Source organism: Salpingoeca rosetta (assembly GCF_000188695.1).
Source record: "Salpingoeca rosetta unplaced genomic scaffold supercont1.10, whole genome shotgun sequence".
In the NCBI taxonomy this organism is placed as follows: Eukaryota; class Choanoflagellata; order Craspedida; family Salpingoecidae; genus Salpingoeca; species Salpingoeca rosetta.
In genome coordinates this window covers 1,396,055-1,414,908 of record NW_004754924.1, presented here as the reverse complement: position 1 = coordinate 1,414,908, position 18,854 = coordinate 1,396,055, and the positions used below count along the sequence as shown (strand labels likewise).

General features: G+C 55.4%; 4 protein-coding genes across 4 annotated transcripts in view; 2 read left to right on the top strand and 2 right to left on the bottom strand.

The window, feature by feature from the left end:
• PTSG_04607 (uncharacterized protein) overlaps nucleotides 1-7,383 on the top strand; it is a 13,159-nt gene extending 5,776 nt beyond the window's left edge. Inside the window, exons 17-35 of the mRNA XM_004994643.1 lie at nucleotides 184-293; nucleotides 512-632; nucleotides 830-911; nucleotides 1,229-1,368; nucleotides 1,550-1,643; nucleotides 1,857-1,952; nucleotides 2,144-2,259; nucleotides 2,664-2,756; nucleotides 2,918-2,986; nucleotides 3,238-3,326; nucleotides 3,498-3,566; nucleotides 3,908-4,172; nucleotides 4,513-4,640; nucleotides 4,808-4,967; nucleotides 5,208-5,408; nucleotides 5,638-5,822; nucleotides 6,097-6,245; nucleotides 6,500-6,571; nucleotides 6,785-7,383. Of these exons, the coding sequence (XP_004994700.1) occupies nucleotides 184-293; nucleotides 512-632; nucleotides 830-911; nucleotides 1,229-1,368; nucleotides 1,550-1,643; nucleotides 1,857-1,952; nucleotides 2,144-2,259; nucleotides 2,664-2,756; nucleotides 2,918-2,986; nucleotides 3,238-3,326; nucleotides 3,498-3,566; nucleotides 3,908-4,172; nucleotides 4,513-4,640; nucleotides 4,808-4,967; nucleotides 5,208-5,408; nucleotides 5,638-5,822; nucleotides 6,097-6,245; nucleotides 6,500-6,571; nucleotides 6,785-6,963 (2,418 nt within the window). The 3' untranslated portion in view covers nucleotides 6,964-7,383. The remainder of the gene's footprint in view (nucleotides 1-183; nucleotides 294-511; nucleotides 633-829; nucleotides 912-1,228; nucleotides 1,369-1,549; nucleotides 1,644-1,856; nucleotides 1,953-2,143; nucleotides 2,260-2,663; nucleotides 2,757-2,917; nucleotides 2,987-3,237; nucleotides 3,327-3,497; nucleotides 3,567-3,907; nucleotides 4,173-4,512; nucleotides 4,641-4,807; nucleotides 4,968-5,207; nucleotides 5,409-5,637; nucleotides 5,823-6,096; nucleotides 6,246-6,499; nucleotides 6,572-6,784) is intronic.
• A 58-nt stretch (nucleotides 7,384-7,441) lies between these two features.
• PTSG_04606 (uncharacterized protein) lies at nucleotides 7,442-10,461 on the bottom strand. The gene is made up of 9 exons (XM_004994642.1): nucleotides 10,274-10,461; nucleotides 10,030-10,113; nucleotides 9,733-9,844; nucleotides 9,519-9,581; nucleotides 9,289-9,386; nucleotides 9,052-9,121; nucleotides 8,723-8,776; nucleotides 8,431-8,514; nucleotides 7,442-8,065 (listed from the first exon to the last, which is right to left on the bottom strand). Exons 1-9 carry the CDS (start codon nucleotides 10,342-10,344, stop codon nucleotides 7,589-7,591), a joined length of 1,113 nt encoding a protein of 370 aa, XP_004994699.1. The 5' UTR covers nucleotides 10,345-10,461; the 3' UTR covers nucleotides 7,442-7,588.
• Nucleotides 10,462-11,219: 758 nt separating this feature from the next.
• Nucleotides 11,220-13,522, bottom strand: PTSG_04605 (uncharacterized protein; the record flags this gene model as incomplete). Its single annotated transcript, XM_004994641.1, has 5 exons — nucleotides 11,220-11,335; nucleotides 11,635-11,765; nucleotides 11,984-12,112; nucleotides 12,367-13,169; nucleotides 13,394-13,522. The coding sequence occupies 5 exons, from the start codon at nucleotides 13,520-13,522 to the stop codon at nucleotides 11,220-11,222; spliced, it is 1,308 nt and encodes a 435-aa protein (XP_004994698.1).
• Nucleotides 13,523-13,819: 297 nt separating this feature from the next.
• PTSG_12192 (uncharacterized protein) overlaps nucleotides 13,820-18,854 on the top strand; it is a 6,656-nt gene continuing 1,621 nt past the window's right edge. Inside the window, exons 1-9 of the mRNA XM_004994640.1 lie at nucleotides 13,820-14,359; nucleotides 14,523-15,849; nucleotides 16,129-16,272; nucleotides 16,527-16,580; nucleotides 16,859-16,944; nucleotides 17,186-17,393; nucleotides 17,554-17,745; nucleotides 18,029-18,174; nucleotides 18,523-18,606. Coding sequence (XP_004994697.1) covers nucleotides 13,940-14,359; nucleotides 14,523-15,849; nucleotides 16,129-16,272; nucleotides 16,527-16,580; nucleotides 16,859-16,944; nucleotides 17,186-17,393; nucleotides 17,554-17,745; nucleotides 18,029-18,174; nucleotides 18,523-18,606 — 2,661 coding nt within the window. The 5' untranslated portion in view covers nucleotides 13,820-13,939. The remainder of the gene's footprint in view (nucleotides 14,360-14,522; nucleotides 15,850-16,128; nucleotides 16,273-16,526; nucleotides 16,581-16,858; nucleotides 16,945-17,185; nucleotides 17,394-17,553; nucleotides 17,746-18,028; nucleotides 18,175-18,522; nucleotides 18,607-18,854) is intronic.

Sequence of the window (18,854 nt, the reverse complement as noted above, 5' to 3'; positions counted from 1 at the left end):
ACACACACACACACTCTCTCTCTCTCTCTCTCTCTCTCTCTCTCTCTCTCTCTCTCTCTCTCTCTCTCTCTCTCTCTCTCTCTCCCTCTTGCTTCGCGAGCACGTGTTTTCACTGCATTCCCTTCACTCACACACACACACATGTACATTCACACGCATGTACGTGCATGTCGGCGCTTGCAGTTCCAGCCGGACTCGCCTGCCCCGTTTGCGTCTGTGCCGTACCGCCGCTCCCTCCTCACTACTCTCTTCTACAAGAGCATGCTCGCTGCCCTCCCCTCCATCAGCCCAAAGTCAGCACATGATGCACACACACACGCGTGCACGCGTTCTCGCACACATATCTAGCCCGCCCTTTTGCACTGAACGTGTCACCGCCACAGGTAATGACCACGCACCAGCGAGCTCACTCACTCACTTATTTCTTTCCCCCTCTCCTCCATTCCTCCTCTCCTCCATTCCTCCATTCCCCCCTGCTTTCCGTTCCTTCCGTTCCCTGTCGTCACTGCAGGGTTGCCTCTGCTGCAAAGCCGTATGTGCGGCCCGTCACCAGCGGCGAGCAGAGCTACGACACCGACCCGTCCCTCTACCCGGTCTCCCAGCCGCTGCCAAAAGTCTCCGCGTTCATGCAGGTCAGTTGCATCATGTGCACGTGTGTTTTGGGGAGGAGAGGGTACCACGCACGCGAGCGTACACAAGGAACGCACGAGGCAATACACGCGCACATGTAGTAATGGCAATCGTTTCTTCTTCGTACAATATCTCACGTCTCTCCCCCACTTTCTCTCCCTCTCTCTGTGTCGCTTTCTGTTTCTCTGTGCACCACCAGACGACTGGCGAAGCGCAGTACACGGATGATGCGTTTATCCGCCCAGGCTCCCTCTTTGCCGCTTTTGTCCACGCAGAGCAAGGTGCGCTCGCCCTCTCGTTACAGGGCGTGGCCGTGCACGTGTGTGCATAATAATAATCACACGTTACGGCGTCGTTTCCATGCGTGCTGCAACGTGCACACATGCACGCGCGCGTGCATTGCCCAATTTCCCTCACTCACTCACTCACTCACTCACTCACTCACTCACTCACTCACTCACTCACTCACTCACTCACTCACTCACTCACTCACTCACTCACTCACTCACTCACTCACTCACTCACTCACGCACTCACTCATTCACACGCATACGCACACGCACACCCACACACACACACGCACACACGGGTTTGGCAGGCAACTGCACGCTCGCCTCTGTGGACAGCAGCGCCGCGCTGCACATGGACGGTGTGGTTGATGTGATTCTGGGCAATGACATGGGCGTGACATCGCCCGTTGGCGGTGACGGCCCCGACCAGGAGCCGTGCCTCGTCAAGGTCTGCTGTCATGAATGTTTATGCGCACATCCACATCCACATGCACGGTTGCAGACACACGACTGACGAGAGATAGTGCAGGAGCACCACGCTCGCGCACCTACACGCACGCATCTCACACCACACATACACCTCCCAAAACAACTCCCCTCTGTCCTTTCTGCTGCTTGCTGCGCCCCAGGTTGGCGATCGCATTCTGTTCAACGGCCAGGCGTACGCTGTTGTCCTCGCCACCACCCAGGCCAAGGCAAACGCAGCTGCGAAGCTTGTCACAGGTTCGCATGCGTCTGTGTGTTTCCGCCTGCGTGTTCCGTGTGTCTGTGCGTGCTATCAACGCAACCGCGCACGCACATCGCTCACGCACACCTTCGCCTATGTTCCTCTCTGAGACACTTTTCGTTCGTTGTTCCCCGTCGGCCCTTAACCTTCCTCTCACCTTCCTCTGTCCCCCCCCCCTTTGCCGCTGTTGCTGTGTGTCTGCTGTGCAGCCAAGTACACGGATGTGAAGCCCGTCATCACCACCCTCGACGATGCCATCGCCAACAAGTCGTTCTTCGACGCGCAGGTCCCGCCCGTCAAGACAGGTGAGCCCGCACATGGCACAGCGCCTGTCTGTGTGTGTCTGTGTGTGTGTGTGTGTCTGTCTGTGAGCGCTAGCTTTTCTTCATGGCAGGAGGCGTATGCCTTTTGTTGCCACGGTCAGCTTGCCCCCCTCCCCCTACCGCCTCCCTGACCAACAATACCCGCTCAACCATCAACGTGGCTGCCATGGCAGGCAAGGACATCAAGACGGCGCTGCAGGAGTGCGATCACGTCATTGAGGGCGAGGTGTCCTGTGGTTCCCAGTACCACTTCTACATGGAGACCCAGACAGCCATGGCCTTCCCCACCGTACGTTTCTCGTCGTCCCATGTGCACCTGCCAACACTAACTTTGTCTCTCTGTCTGTCCTTTGTGTGTGTGTGTGTGTGTGTGTGTGTGTCTCTCTCTCTCTCTCTGTCCTTTGTGTGTGTGTGTGTGTGTGTGTGTGTGTGTCTGTCTGTCTGTCTGTCTGTCCTTTGTGTGTGTGTGTCTATCCTTTGTGTGTGTGTGTGTGTGTCTGTGCGTCTGTGCGTCTGTGCGTCTGTGTGTGTCTGTGTCCCTGTATGTGTTTGTATGTGTCTCTCTGTTTGTCTCTCTGTCTGTCTGTGTGTGTGCTTGTCATCATGTCCTTGTGTTCAGTCAACCCCGATCCTCAACCCACGTCCCCACCTCCGCGCGCTTCATCATCATCACCGCGCATCGCATCACCTCAGGATGACGGTGGCCTTGAGCTCCACGCCTCAACGCAGAACGTCTCCGACACGCAGCTGTTTGCCAGCCAGGCCACGGGCCTCCCAGCTAGCAAGGTGCAGTGACTTTGCTGGCAACTGTGCGTGTATTAACGTTCATAGAAAGCATACGTTGTCCGCTGCGCGGCTTGTGACGCCAGTGAACCGTGTACACCCTCATGCTCTTGTCACGTGCACACATGGTCTCATACGCATGCACACATACGTTCTTTGTTCAGATCAACGTGGTGATGAAGCGTGCTGGTGGCTCGTACGGCGGCAAGATCACCCGCTCCTGGTTCACCGCGGTCAGTTGCCTCGCTGCTGTCGTCGCAATACGAGACAGCGGTGGTGGTGCTGGTGCTGGTGGCCGTGGTGGTTGTTGTGGTGACAACAGTGAGAAGAACGTTGTGAGCAACAGAGGGCAATCTTGGCTTGGTGGTTAGCCTTGGGCTTCAACTTGTGCGTTGCTCACGCTGCTTACATCCTTGCTTCGCTTTGCGTATGCTTGTCCACACACTTGCTGCTGCCGCTGATGATGGTTTGATGCTTCGTGCAGACTGTGGTTGCCTACGCGGCCAACAAGCACAACCTCCCTGTCCGCTGCGTGCTTGAGCTCCACAGCAACATGCGCCTCGTCGGAAAACGGTGTGTTCATTCGTATGTGTGTGTGTGTGTGTGTGTGTGTGTGTAGATGGGTTTCTCTGTCTGTCTTTGAGCGTGGCTCTGCTCTTTATCCGTCATTTTTGTTTTCCCCAACTCAATATCCTTGGCTCCCATGTCATGTCGCCACACATCATCGCCCAACTACTGCTTCAGCCACCCGTTCAAGTGCGTGTACAAGGTGGGCACCCTCAAGTCCAAGCTGCACGCCGTCGACATGCAGTGGTGCGTACACAATGTACACGTGATACAAACACGTGTTGCCACTGGAGTGCAAGCGTTGCTTCCTGGTCGGAGAATGGTGGCGGACTCATGAGGGCAATGTCGCAACCGACTGCCTCGTGGTTCTTGTGCTGTCTGTTGATTTGTCGGACTGTTGGTTGGTTATGTTCTCTTCCTTCCTTCCTTCCTTCCTTCCTTCCTTCCTTCCTTCCTTCCTTCCTTCCTTCCTTCCTTCCTTCCCTGTCTCTCCTCTTCCTCTCTCCCCTCTCCCACCTGCTCCCCCCTCGCCTTCCTTCACCCCTCGTCTCGCCTCGTCTCGCCCACCGCTTCTTGATGCCGAACAGGTATGCGGATGCCGGTGCGTATGTGTTTGACAGCGACGGCACAATGGGCCAGGGCCAGACGGCGTGCGACGCAGCCTACTACTGCCCCAACTGGCAGGTTGTCTCCACGGTGTGCCAGACCAACACGCCAAGCAACACCGCCACCCGCGCCCCCGGCTGCCTGCCCGCCGTCTACATGATGGAGACAGTCATGGACCACCTTGCCAAGTCGCTCAAGGTGGACCCATCCACCTTCCGCCAGAACAACGTCTACCAGCAGGGGCAGGTAACTATGACAAACGTTGTTTGTTTGTGCGGGTTGCATTGTGGCATATTATTGCATGAGCTGGCAATGTACTCTAATCCTGTCCCTCCCTCGTTGCGCAAACACACACACATACACACACAACTCTTGCTTTCTTCCACACACAACCCTTGCTTTCCTCCACATACAACCCTTGCTTTCCTCCACGCATTTCACACGCACACACTCACTCACACACACACACACACACACACACACACACTCTCTCTCTCTCTCTCTCTCTCTCTCTCTCTCTCTCTCTCTCTCTCTCTCTCTCTCTCACACACACACACACTCCCTCTCCGCCTTTCTACCTGTTCAGATCACGCCGACTGGGATGACGCTGCGCTACTGCAGTCTCTCGCATCTTTGGTCGCAGTTCCTCGACGCCATCGGCTACGACGCACGCAAGAAGGCCGTCGACCAGTACAACGCCAACAACACATGGACGTGCGTACACGCATGCGTGTCTGTCTGTTTGTGACCGTGCAAAGATCCTGCCCCACAACCCTTCCTCTCCCCCCCCCCACCTTCCACTCACACCTTGGTCATTGTTTTGTTCTCCTCCGTGGGGGCACACCTACCCTTCCTCTCCGATTTGCATGTCACCATGGCAGGAAGCAAGGGTTTGCCATTGCGCCCAACAAGTACGGCTTGGGCGTGGGCGGGTTCTACCACGTGTCCACGCACGTCCTCGTGAACGGTGGCGACGGCACTGTCGCTGTCACCTGCGGCGGCAACGAGATTGGCCAGGGCCTCGACACAAAGCTCGCACAGGTTAGAAACTCCAGCATATGTGTGTGTGTGTGTGTGTGTGGGTGGGTGTGTGGGGAGGGGTGTGGGAATGTGAGAGTCTAAGGTAGGTCGGTGTTGGTTTATGTGCTTAGCTTTTGTTTCGCCTGCTTGACCGACGCATGCCCATCTCGCTCCCACCTTCATTCCTACCTGTCTCATCATCACCACCACCACCAACCACCCGTTGTCACCCACTACTTACCCTCCTGCTACACCTTCCAGGTTGTGGCGCAGCAGCTTGGCCTGAAGATGGAGCAAGTTGCCGTGCACAGCAACACATCGATGCTGCACGGCAACAACACCCCGACTGGCGGCTCGTGCACCTCCGACGCCGTCTCGTATGCCGCCATTGACGCGTGCCAGCAGATCAACACTGCCCTCAAGCCGCTCCGCTCAAAGAACCCGGACGCGTCCTGGGAGGAGGTCAGCTGGTCGCGCTCGTGTGTGTCGGGGGGGGGATGGCAATGAATGGGTGGCAGCTTGTGTGTTTCTCTGCCTGATTTTGTGTGTGTGTGTGTGTGTGTGTGTGTGTGTGTGCTTCCTCGTTGTTTCTTCGTGTTGACTATTCATCTTCCTCACACCCGCCCCGCCCCCAACTACTTTCCCCCACCCCACAACTTCTCCTCACTCATTGCTGCGTGCACCCCAACAGATTGTGGGCATGGCCAAGGACCAAGGCATCGACCTTGGTGCACGCGGGTGGTGTGCCAAGCCCGGTGCTGAGGGCGGCTTTGACTACAACTCGTACGGCATGGTTGCCAACCAGGTGCAGGTGGACATTCTCACCGGTGAAGTGCAGATCCTCCGCACCGACATTCTCTTCGACTGCGGCCAGAGGTTGGTATGCTTTGGTATGCTGGTGTGTCTGTCTGTGTGTGTGTGTGTGTGTGTGTGTGTGTGTGTGTGTGTGTGTGTGTGCGTGTGTGTGTTTGCTCGTGCTCCGTCGTGTTCACCTGTAAGTTTGTTGCTTTGGTCTGTGTACTTGTCTCTAGTCGTGCATTGCACGTGTGTGACTGCTTGCCTCTGGAATGGCGCTATCGTGCCCCTCTTCTCTCCTTCACCCGCTCCCTCCAACACACATGCCTCTTGCTGCCGCGGCTGCCACCGCCAGCATGAACCCTGCCATTGACATTGGTCAGGTTGAGGGCGGGTATGTCATGGGTCTTGGCTACTTCCTCACCGAAGAGATTCTCTACGACAAGAAGTCTGGCCGCCTCGTCACCGACGGCACATGGGAGTACAAGCCCCCATCCTCAAAGGGTGTGTTTTGGGTGTGTGTGCTTGCTTGCTTGTTGGGTTGTTTGTTTGTTTGTTTGCTTTGTTTGTTTGTTTGTGTGTGTGTGTGTGTGTTGGTTGTGCGTTTGTTTGTTTGGTTGTTTGCTTTGTTTGTTTTGTTTGCTTTGTTTGTTTACTTGTCAACCTGTCCACTTGCTCGTCCAACTGTCTGTAACAATGCGTTCGACATGATGCACAATACTCGCCCCCCCCCCCCTCCGTGTACCTTCCGACCTTAGACATTCCCATCGACTTCCGCGTGAACCTCCTCAAAAACGCACCCAACCCGGTTGGCGTCCTTCGCTCCAAGGGTATGTCGTTTGGCCTCGTGCTTCCGTCACCAGATGCCTGCACATACGAGACATGCATGCATGCATCGACACGTATGTGTGCAGTGACGCACACATGCATCGACACGCATACATGAGCACGTGTTCAAACTCGCACTCACATACGCACACGTGTACCCATGTGCACCTTCTCTCACACACACACACACCCAAACAATCCCCACCCTGCCACAGCCTCTGGCGAGCCACCAACGTGCATGGCGTCGAGTGTGGTGTTTGCGGTGAAGCAAGCGATTGAGAGCTCGCTGAAGGAGCGCGGCGAGATGCCGGACTACCTCGCTGTCAACGCCCCGCTCACCCCAGAGAACATCCAGCAGCTCTGCAAGGTCTCCCCGAAGCAGTTCTCGGTCTAACACGGTCCTCGGCCCGTTCACCTTCTCTGCCTCTCTCCATTGTTTTGTGCGTGTGCGCGTGCGTGTGCGTGTGCGCGTGCGTGTGCGTGTGCGTGTGCGTTGTTTGCACGCACAAGCCACCGCCACTGCCGCAATGACGGCGGCACGTGCGTTTGTTTGCCCACTTGCGTGTTTGCTTGCTCTTGTTTGTTTTCCATGGCTTTTCGTTCTCCCTCGCCACGACCAGCGCGTGTGTTTCTGCGTGCGCTGTGTCTGTCGTGGTGCTGCACTGTTCTGCTCGTTTTCGTGTTGCCATGTTTGCGTGTGCACATGTGTGCCGTCTCCTTGCGCTCTTGTTTGCTGCCTACCTTGCCCACCTGTCCTGTGCCTCGTCCTCCCGCTTTCCTCCAACACCCAATACACAGTTGATGTTCTAATGCACAAAACGTGATGTCGGTGATGAGGTGACAGCCACACCAACGCATCACATACCAACTGACCAGGCAGGAGAGAAGCGCGCGACAAGATCAAACCAAAGGGGGATTTGCGGTGTGTGGAATTGACGAATCAAGGGCAGGCCAACCAGCCACGCAACACACAAAACAAACGGTGTTGTAGCACAACAAAGGGTTGCCAATATCGCATGTCATGGTTCTGTCTCGTCGAATAGGCTGATTCTTCCAACGTTTGTGGAGAAGGCGAGTCTGTTGCTGGTGCTGCTTGACGCATTTAGCTCCTGCTCCGCCGATCGAAACGTCTGCCGGCCATACGTTTGCCGCAAGTCGCCAGGCCCCTCTCCAATGTATGGTGTCGATGCAAACACCGACTGCACATGCCCTTCCTCGCGCTTGTGTGTCTTGCTGAACCCGGCAAAGCGCGGCTGGTGCGCCTCCTCTGCTGCAACTCCGTCAGACGCGCGTTCAAACACCTTTGACGGGTCGACAGGGGAGAGGTACGGCTCAGCGCGCTTGAGGGTCACGCGGGGCGCGCGCGTCTTCATACGTACGACGTGCTCTGGCGGCTTGAACGGGCCCTGTGGTTTGCTGTAGAGGAGAGACGCGTCAACAGGTGCTGCTGTCGATGCGGTCTTGCGCGGGGACGGGCCGGGCGGCGGCCGCGGTTTCTGTTGTGCGCGCGCGCGCGCGCGCGCGTGTGTGTGTGTGTGTGTGTGTGTGTGTGTGTGTGTGTGTGTGTGTGTGTGTGTGTGTGTGTGTGTGTGTGTGTGTGTGTGTGTGTGTGTGTGTGTGTGTGTGTGTGTGTGTGTGTGTGTGTGTGTGTGTGTGTGTGTGTGTGTGTGTGTGTGTGTGTGTGTGTGTGTGTGTGGCGGGGGTTATGAGGTGTTGGTGTGGTTGCATGGGATAGCCATTATGGACCCACTCCAATGCGCTGACAGTAGGTGGGGCAGAAGGAGGTGACACAGGCATACTCGTAAACAGATATGCACAGGCAACACAGCCAGAGACGCCCACAACAACCACGCAGACGTACCCGCAGTGTCTGGAGTTTGTTGACGGTTCTGACAGTCACCTCCATGTCCTGCCCCTTTTCTTGCACAGCCAGCACCCCGCGTTGCTGTCAAACGTGCAGCAAGAACACACGTGAGCATTGCAATGTGTGTGAGTGTAAGTGTGTGTGTATGTGTGTGTATGTGTGTGTGTGTGTGAGTGTGTGTGTGTGTGTGAGTGTGTGCGTGTGTGTGTGTGTATGTGTGTGTGTGTGTGTGTCTGTTTGTTGATTCTGCGACAGAGTATGTGAGCATGGAGGCCTCCATCCGGCTCACCGCTCGCGTAGACAACAGCACGTGCTGCCGTTCTAACTCCCTCAACCGTCGCTTCTGCACAGAGAAACCACCATGTGAACAATAGGGGTGGTGTGAGCATAGCGCTGGGGATGGTATCATGCGCCACAGACGCGCAACACAACTCGACGCGCGCTCAATGAACAGATGCACAGTTGACGTTGACGGCGAACACACGCACATATGACACATATGACACAACAGACACACACGCACAACAAAGACACAAACAACACAACACAACACACACACAACAAGGACACAAGCACAACACAACACAACACACAAGCACAAAAGGCACGAATGGGCACCTTCTCTGCCTTTTCCTGTGCGGCTTGACGGCGGGCGGCCTGTTCCCGCTCAAACTCGTCTAGCTCATGTCTGCTCACGCACGGAATCGTGTCGTGTGCCACCGCATTAGATCGGTAGCTGTGTGGTCCAGACAAGCACGCAACCGCACAAGTGTACACACCCACGCGCACGCACACATCACATATACACACACGCAACCGCACACGCACGCACGCGCGCGACGAGACGCAGCTCACTTGATGTCGGCATTGTGTTTGCGGAGGGCTTCGAGGTACGCTTTTCGCGCGTAGTAGTCCAGACCGTGTTTCCGTTCGCAATACCCTTTCCATACAGCCTACAAAGACACACGCGTACAATGAAGTATGCACGCGACGAACTGCACATGAGCGCCTTCAGGGATCATCGCAGGTACACGGGTCGTGTATTTCAGTTGAGTGCCTGCAACATGCAGCCTCGTGCAGCGTACCTGTATTCTCGCGGCCATGGTGTTGTAGTGGTTTGTTCTGAGATCTTTCAGTTGCTGCTTCACCTTTCAATGCACGCAGTGCATCAAGAGTGAATGTGTGCCATCAATAAAATATGTAAGCAACGAATCGATGGTCACTCCAGTGCTCGTGTGCAATTGCGGATGGGGATCTCGCGTGGGGTACAGCCGTGGGCTGATTTGGTGGTATACGTACTGTGACTCTAAAGCGTTTGCGGCCCATGAGTCCGCGGAACGCCCTCTGTATGGTTCCTGCAGCATCGTGTAGCCGCTGCAGCGCTTTCCTCTCTGTGTATCCTCTCCAGCAACTGTCGGCAAAGCACACACCAAGCGTGTGTGTGTGTGTATGTGTGTGTGTGGGGTGTGTGGGTGTGTGGGTGTAAGCGCGTGTGTGTGTGTGTGTGTGTGTGTGTATTCTGCATGCGTTTTTACAAGTGCGTTTTTCGTGCGTGCGTGAAGGACGCAAGTGCCCATCATCCACCATGCGACACACCTTTGAATTCTGACGGCTGCATGCCATTCCCGCTCTCGGGCCTCCTCCGCATCTCGCTCTGCTTGCAAGTACAGCTCCCGAAACCTGCCAGTGCCATTCGTGCAGTTGGACATGCATCCAATAGTCAAACGAACGACCATTCAAAGTGTAAGATGTCATGCCATCCGCCACAACAAGTTCACCGTGGGGGCAAGTGCTCTCAGAGACAAAGTACAGCAGCACTATTGGGTTTCTTCGCCATTACCGAGCGGATTGGGTTGCGAGGAGGTCAAACAAGGAGCTGCTGCTCGCCTCCGTGCCGGCCTCTTCCAGCATCGCCTGCCTGCCTGCCTGCTTGCTTCTTGGTGTGGTTGGTTGCTTGCCTTCTTGGTGCCTTCTTGCTCGCTCGCTTCACTTCTTCTTCTTGGCAACAGCAAACAAAGGCAAAATTGCTCTTGTAAAAGTCAAAATTGACTTCTTCAATGAGAGCAGCACGCTGCGCTGGAAGCTGGTTCCAGCCAGTGGTCGCTTTGCTGCTTTGGGACTTTGAATTTCAGGACACTGTCACGACAGCTTGCTTGCTAGCTAGCTTCACTCCCTTTACTCAAGCACCTAAACATTCACAACAGAAGGTACTCGCTCAACACTACCTGCAAGCACTGGAATGAAATAGAAGGTCGGCTTGTTTGTAGGTTCTTGCATGTTTGTTAATTTTTTTTTGTTTTTTTTTTTGTGTGTGTGTGTGTGTGTGTGTTTTTTTTTTTTTTTTTTTGGGTTTGTTTGCTGCTCACCCACTTTATCACAGCCAGCTGCAGCACACACGTGCGTGTGTGTGGGTGGAAAGATGAGATACCTGAGATGCCTTTGCTCTTGATTCATGTCAACTCTGATTTCAGTCACAAAGCGCGAAAGTGCAAATACAATGAAAAGCCACAGTGGCAATGCTACCAATCCAATACCACGCGAGCAATGAAAACATCAATTAGAACATCAGTTACAGCGATCAAACGAACGATAGCGAGCAGGCAGGCAAGCGAACTGGAAACGTGTGACATGAAAAGACCTCAATCAATCACACACACACACACACACACACACACACACGAGCTGTTTAACAACATACAAGGGCAGGGACACACAGGCAGGCAGGGTGGGATGCAATAACCTTCACAAACAAAACACACGTGTGTGTGTCCAAGCTGGAATTCACATCACGACAGCTCTGTCACTGCGAGCTGCGAGAAGAGGCCGACACCGGCCACCACGAGGACAACGCTGACCACGAGCTTCAGCGTTGTCGCCTCCAACCGATGCGCAAGATACGCCCCTGCCCGCGTGTGTTTGCAATCGTACACGGACGTGTGTGTGTGTGTACACGTGTGTACGTGTGCATGCGTTAGCTCAGAGGCCAACAGGGCGAACATAAGCATGTTACACATTCATTGCACAGAAAACACCAGCCAGCGCGCGCACACAGGAACAGACACACAGACACAGACACAGGAACAGACAGACAGACACACACATACAGAGACACTCTCTCACACACAGACACAGACGCAGACAAAGACACAGACACACAGACAGGACATACACAGACCACCTCAGGGAGGGCAGCTACCTCACCGAAGCAAAGAAGGGGGACGAGGGTTGCGGAGAGAACACCGCCAATGGCAAAGTCGATGACGCCCGGCCGCCCAATCACATATGCAATCACAGACGCCACCGCAATCGGGATCTGTATTGCCTGCGCACACCTGTACATGTGTGTGCATGTGCATTGGAGTGCGTGGGAGTGCATATGGTTGCGTGAAGGTGCATGTCAGCGCGCGTTGCTGTGAGTAGGGTGCATGGGAATGTGCAGGGGTGTATCAGAAGCAAGGAGTACTATCACTATACCAACAACCACAGCACCACAGATGAGCAACAACGGCAGCTCGCTGCGTCCCCCCCCCGCAAGGCGTCGCGTACTCACCCCAAGGAGATGAAGATATCCCATCTGAGGCTGATGAGGATGGGGAGCAGGAGAACAGGGCCACTTGACCCCGTCAAGGCACTTGCAAACCCAACAAACACGCCAATTGCAAACCGCAGCACAATGTCCCTAACACAGCAAGAAGGCCGCAACAGGAAGACGAACAGCGTTAGGACTGACGCTTCACCCTCACAATCAACGTCTTGCAAGAGGGAAACATGATGCGTATTTGTCAACGATTCCACACAGACAGACACACACGCACAGACGGACAGACGGACAGACAGACAGACAGACAGACAGACAGACAGACAGACAGACAGACAGACACACACACACACACACACACGCACACACACACACCAAAACGACGCAGTCCACACCTGGTGGTGACGGGCCCTGTGATGACAAGTTGGCTATTTGCCTCCTCGTCTTTCGAGGTCATGGCACTATCGCCATCGATGCATCCGTTGGCTGTCGCCATCCGATCACCGTCTCCCTCGCCCTCACATCCTTCTTCCTGCGGCTGCTGCTGCTGTTGTTGTTGTTGCTGTTGTTGTTGTTGTTGTTGTTGTTGTTGTTGTTGTTGTTGTTGTTGTTGTTGTTGTTGTTGTTGTTGTTGTTGTTGTGCATCATCTGCATCGCCTTGCGCGCGTGTGCCCGTGGCTGTTGCGTCTTCGTCGTAAAAGACGTCAGCGTCCCCAAATTCGTTCTGCAGCGTCGATGTGGGCAGCCCTCCATCTCTAGATGTGCTGACACCCTCGTGCTGATGACGATGACGATGATGGTGATGGTGGTGATGATGGCGATGGTGCAGGGAGGACGCGTCGCTGTCAGCGCTGATGGAGGGCTCCTCGTCGCTGTTCTCCCAGGAGTTGTGGCGCGACACAAACGTGCCCGAGGACGACCGCCGGTGCTCCTCGCTGTGCGTCTGCTTCCATTCGACGACGCTGCGATACGTGGAGAAGATGGCCGACAGGAGGATGATGGTGTACAGCACGAGCTTGATGGCGAGGTCTGAGATGTGGTCTAGGGCAAACGGCGCGGCAATGGCGCCGGGCACAGACCCGAGCAGCAGCCACAGCGCGTGTGTCCACGAGATGGTCGACCCGTACATGTATGACCCGGTTCCCGCAATGCCAGCAAAGATGTACGAGAACAGCGATGACGCAATGGCCTCTTGCACCTGGTGATGTTGGGTGTAAGGTGAACAAACAAACAAATGTGAGCACTCGAGCAAAAACAAACAAACAAACAAACAAACAAACAAACAAACAAACAAACAAACAAACAAACACAGACAGAAACAGGACAGGTAGACACACACCCACACAAGCAGGTACACGTACGCAAACACACACACACACACAAACACAAACACAAACACACACACACATTGCTTCCACTTACGCTGATGTTGGGGAGTTGGATGAGGGCCGGCACGAGGATGATGCCACCAACACCAACCATGCCAATCATGATCCCTGCCACTGCGCCAATCACAGCTATGATGCCGTGCGTGGCGGCCAGCGACAACATCCTTGAGGTCGCCCGTTCAAGCAACACGGGGCCAGCGCAGCGCAGCAACAAACCAAACGATGCCTTTGTCGTGTGGGTTCAGCGTGTGACGAGCACGCCAAGACGTGTGTGTGAGTGTGAGTGTGTGTGTGTGAGAGATAAAGAAATCAGCAGCAGCTGCAGCAGCTCCAGCACAGTCTTGCGTTTGTTGGGCTGGCCTCTCTGCAGCAACGACCAAAGTGATGGCCATCTGCTAAAATCTTCATACAATTTTCCACCCACACGTGTTTTGCGCTGCACATGCACACACGCACACACACACACACACACACACACACACACACACACACACACACACACACTCCTCTCATCCACACACACGCACACACACACACTCTCTCACTCCCCAGCACCCGATCCCAGTAAGCAACCACAAGGATGGCTGATGAAGATATTTGCAAGTTCTTCCTGGAGGGCAAGTGCCGACGTGGGCACAAGTGCCGATTCCGTCACAGTAAACCAGGCGCAACCACACCCCGTGCCGCGGCACCGTCGTCTGCCTCCAAACGCGCAGCTCCGCCACCGCCGCCGTCGTCATCCTCGTCCTCCTCCTCCTCGTCATCATCCTCGTCCTCGTCGTCCTCTTCTGCCGCTTCCTCCGCTGCTTCGTCGCCGAAGCCTCCGGCGAAGAAGCTCGCTCGCAAGTCGACGACCACAACTCCAAAGCCGGCTGATGCCGTCAAGAGCAAGAGCACAGCGTCCACGCCCGCCAACACTGAAGCCACTCCAGTTTGCACCTATTTCCAATCAGGATCGTGCACGCGCGGCAAGAAGTGCCGATTCCTCCATGTCATCGACGTACGTGCACACACACACACACACACACACACACACACACACACACACAACACCACACACGCACATGCAAGGCATGGTGTTCCTTCCAAGTGTTGCTGTTGCCTGCCCTTTGCTTGTTCTCATACCACACTGCACCGCGCCTTCGCATACCTATGATACGCAGGGTACCAGTACATCTGGGTCAACTGGCTCCACGACAAAGCCGCCAGCAACCTCAGCAGCACCATCAACAGGCGCTGGCAAGGCAAGCTCATTAAAGGCCAAGGCAACGCCAGCAACAACCACGCCTGCTTCGAAGACGCCGACGACATACAAGAGCAGCGTGCCCCGGTTTTCGCTGGACGATAGCGACGATGATATTGAGAGTAACCTTGAGAGTGACCTGGAAACCGACAGCGACAGCGATCTCTTGTCGGAGAGTGACAGCAACAGCGAGAGCGAGCTTGGATCAGACACGGACAGCAGCAACAGCAGCGAAGACGAGGGGGACAAGGCCAAGGCTGCCAAGGCGCCGGCCAAAAAGGCTGCGTCCAAGACCAGCTCTTCAGCATCAAAGCCAACTGCAAAGGACGCCACAGCGAAGAAGGGTGAAGCTGTGATGGAATCAAAGAAGAAACAGACGAAGAAGACGAAGAAGGAGACGTCAGCGATGGCAGTTAGCAGCGACAGCAGCAGTGACAGCGAGAGTGAGAGTGGCAGTGAGAGCGACACGGAAAGCAGCGAGAGCAGCAATGCCGAACAGCCAAAGCAGAAGAAGGTCTTGCGGAAAACGCCTGCTACACCTGCCCCACCGGCCACTGTCGCCCGCACGAGCACGAGCAAGGCGAACGAGACAGCTCTACACCCGCCAGCCACCAAGACACCCGCCACCAAGGCCGGCAGCGGCAGCAGCAGCGGTAGTGAGAGCGACAGCGAGAGTGAAGCCAGCGAGGCTGCGACAGAGACGAAAGAGAAACACATGATGACAAAAGGAACGCGCGACCGGCTCGCGGCCAGCACACCTGCAACCATGCTCGCTGCGAAGCAGGCGACGTCTGCATCCACCACAGCACCTGCTGCGAGCAAGCGGGGTGCTGCCTCGCCCCTCGCTGGCGGTGATAGTAGTGGGGATGGTGGTGACGACACGCCAGCAGCCAAGAAGGCAAAACAGGCCATGCAGGCCGCGGTTGCCGCTGCAACGACAGCCACCACCGCCAGCATCACACAGCCCCAACAGCCCACACAACCCACATGTGCGGTGACACCAGCTGCTGCGCCGTCCAGCACAGGCGCGAAGCCAGCCCCACTCCCTACCGCCACCACCGCCACCACCACCACAACACCAACACCAACAACAGCGCGCGGCCCTCAAGGTGTGCGTGCGAGCAGCAACGGTGGTGTCAGCGGTGTGGATTACGTTCAAGCGCTGGTCGAACTGACGCGCCAGCACTCGCGGTTTGACAAGTCTTACACCAACATGTGGAGCCGTCAAGTCCAGGGCGGCTGGCAAGGTGTGTACGTGTGTGTGTTGTGTTGGTGTGTGTACATGTGTGTGTGTGCGTTGTTGTTGTTGTTGTTGTTGTTGTGTTGTCGTGTTGTTGTGTAGTATAAAGTGGGCGTACTTCCTGCAGAACACTGGAGTGTCTTGTGGATTTTGGTCTGTTCTTGACATGACTCAACAGCTTGAATCGGGCATGCCACGCTTTTGTCTAACGAAACACATACACACGCACACATGTATATACACACATATACCGACACAACGACCACCTCCCTTCCCCTCCGTCCAGAGGCGCGCTCTCCCCGTGGCCCGGCGGGCAGCTCAGCACACTTTCCACGACTTATTGGCATGGATTGCGAGATGGTTGAGACGACTGTTTCGCCAAACGCTGTTGCTCGCGTCACCATCGTTGCACACGGCTACACAAAATCAGGTGGGAATGGAGAACTTGTGGACAGGTGGTTGAAGCAAGTGATGGTGCTCATGGCTTGGGTCTACATTGCTTGCGTGGCGATGCGTGGGAATGTGCATGTGTTGGTGGTTGTTGCCCTGTTGCGCAACAGTACCAATTTCATTAACACTGCCTCCCTCCAGTTTTGCCACGCCAGCTGTCGCAACCCACACCTCTTTTTTTCCCCCATCTTCCCCCCTCACGCATTGTGATGATGGCGACGGTGTTTTGATCAGGCACGTTCCCAGCGGAGCCCGTTGTTCTTCTTGATGAGTACATCAAGCCGCCAGGTACATGCAGTTGTGTCGTTGGTACTCAATGCTCAATGAACCATCCACATTCTGATAGACGAATAATTATTGTTCTGTTGCCGTTCACGCGCTTTCAGCCATCCCACCACTATCACTCACCCACTCACCCACTCACCCACTCACGCACCCACTCACCCACTCACCCACTCACTCACCCACCCACTCACTCACTCACCCACTCCCTCCCCATCACTCACCACCACTGCTGCTCTGTTTGCTGTGGCTGTTGTGTCGTTGCTCTGCTTTGATATGTCCAGGTGATGTGACGGATTTCCGCACAGACATTTCCGGCGTGACACAGGAGAACCTCGACAACGCACTCACGCTCGAGCAAGTGCAGCAGGTAATGCACACGCATCACCACAGCAACCAATCTTCGCACTCTTTGTGTGTGCAACCTGTGCATGCGTGCGTGTGTGCGTACACTTGCGTGCGCATCGACTCGTGTACACATGTCGTGCTTCAAGCTGTCATTCGCATGCGCACTGCCAATATGTCCTCATTTGCTCATCCAACGTGTTTTCACGGCCCCTACCGATTCACACTCCACCCTCCCCCCACCGATTCTGCTTTGCTTTTGGCAGCACATTTTTGAGGTTGTGCACACCGACACGGTGCTGGTTGGGCACTCGCTCAACTTTGACCTTGAGGCCCTGCACATCCGCCACCCGCACGTCATTGACACGTCGTTTCTCTTCCGCGTCGCATCAATGCCAACTCGCATCTTTGCGCTCAAGGACATTGTTGACCGCGTTCTCGACTGCGAATGCCAGCCGCTCGGCCAGGCACACAGTGAGTTGTTCCGTGTTGTGCGTGAGTGGGTTCTTGTGCGTGTGCGTGTGTGCGTATGTGTGCATGTATTTGCCTGTGTGTTCTCAACGCATGCGCGCGTGTTGTGCGTCAACGACTTTCACATATCATCTTCGGCTCCCCCCTTGCTCTTGTCGTTTAGACTGCATCCTTGATGCGTTTTGGCCCCTGGAACTCGTGCGCTACGTGGTGGACAACTTGTCCACCGTCGGCGCCACTGTTTTTCAGCCGCCGCAGCCACACAGCCAAGGCCGCCCTGTGCCCCACCCCATCTTCACCGTGGACCTCCCCGAACCATTCCTCACCCGCATGGAAATTGTTGGCCTTCCACCAGGTACATTGCGCGCGCGCGTGCGTGCGCGTGCGTGTAAATGTGCGTGTGTGTGTTTGCGTGTGTTTGCGTGTGCTTGCGTGTGTTTGCGTGTGTGAATATATTCGTGTGCGTGTGTGTGTGTGTGTGCATGTATTTTGATTGATTGCACACGCTTGTACAGCTACCTCTTCCTCTGCCAGTGCGACCACAGCACAGCGCGCGTCCACTTCTCCCAACGCCACCCACCCCTTCTCACCCCTCTCCCTCACTCTTCAACATACTCGACCAACCCGTTCTGGTTCAGATTTGACGCAGGAGGCGCTGACGGAGATGTTGCAGTCGCACGGGTGCGAGATTAAGCCCGATCTCTACACAAAGTTCAACGCCGGCAACGGCAGGAACAAAGGCCAGGCGAAAATCAAGTTTGCCTCCCCAGACACCGTTTTGCAGGTGAGATTGCGTGTATTGGTGGTTTTGTGTGCGTGCGTGCGTATGCGTGGTTGTGTGTGTGTTTGTGTACATGTTTGTGCGTGTGTTCGTGTGTGTGTTTGTGTGCGTGTTGGCATGTGTGTGTGTGTGTTGGTGTGCGTGTTGGCATGCGTGTGTGTGTGTGTTTTTGCGTGTGCGTGTGTGTGTGTGTATCCGTGTGCGTGTGCATGTGCGTGTGCGTGTATCTGTGTGTTGTTGCGTGCGAGCATGAGGCGGACACGCGTTTTCGTTGACTTGGAACACTTCCGAGAACGGCTTGTCAACAGTTGCTCACACCTGTCACGCGTTTGCGCGACTTTGTATCCCCAGGCGTTTCTTCAGCTTCCAATTGATTACATGCACCAGACGAGCGACCACTCGTTCATCAAGCAGCTCGTGCTCCCCTCCAATGACGTATGCGGTGCCGTTTCCCAAGTCCATGCGTGGTGCTGCGCGTGTCGTGTTTTGCTTCTCCTCTGGCAATTCGTTCTGCACATCTCCCTGCGTCCAAACCAAAAAAACCCCTCGCGGCTCCGGGGTTTTTTTTTCTCCCCTGTCGATAAACAATTAAACACGCATATAGTTTTGGTGTTTGGTATCGTTACAGGTACTCAATGTGAGTCACGGATGCGACGGGGGTAAGTCGTTAGTGGGTTGGAGGG

Excerpts from the sequence above, each read along its gene's own strand:
- PTSG_04606 (XM_004994642.1), bottom strand. The coding sequence starts at position 10,344 with ATGCTGGAAGAGGCCGGCACGGAGGCGAGCAGCAGCTCCTTGTTTGAC. Across the intron at positions 9,845-10,029 it reads GCAGCCGTCAGAATTCAAAG|TTGCTGGAGAGGATACACAG; the intron begins GTGTGTCGCATG and ends CTTTGCCGACAG. Across the intron at positions 9,387-9,518 it reads CCATGGCCGCGAGAATACAG|GCTGTATGGAAAGGGTATTG; the intron begins GTACGCTGCACG and ends GTGTCTTTGTAG.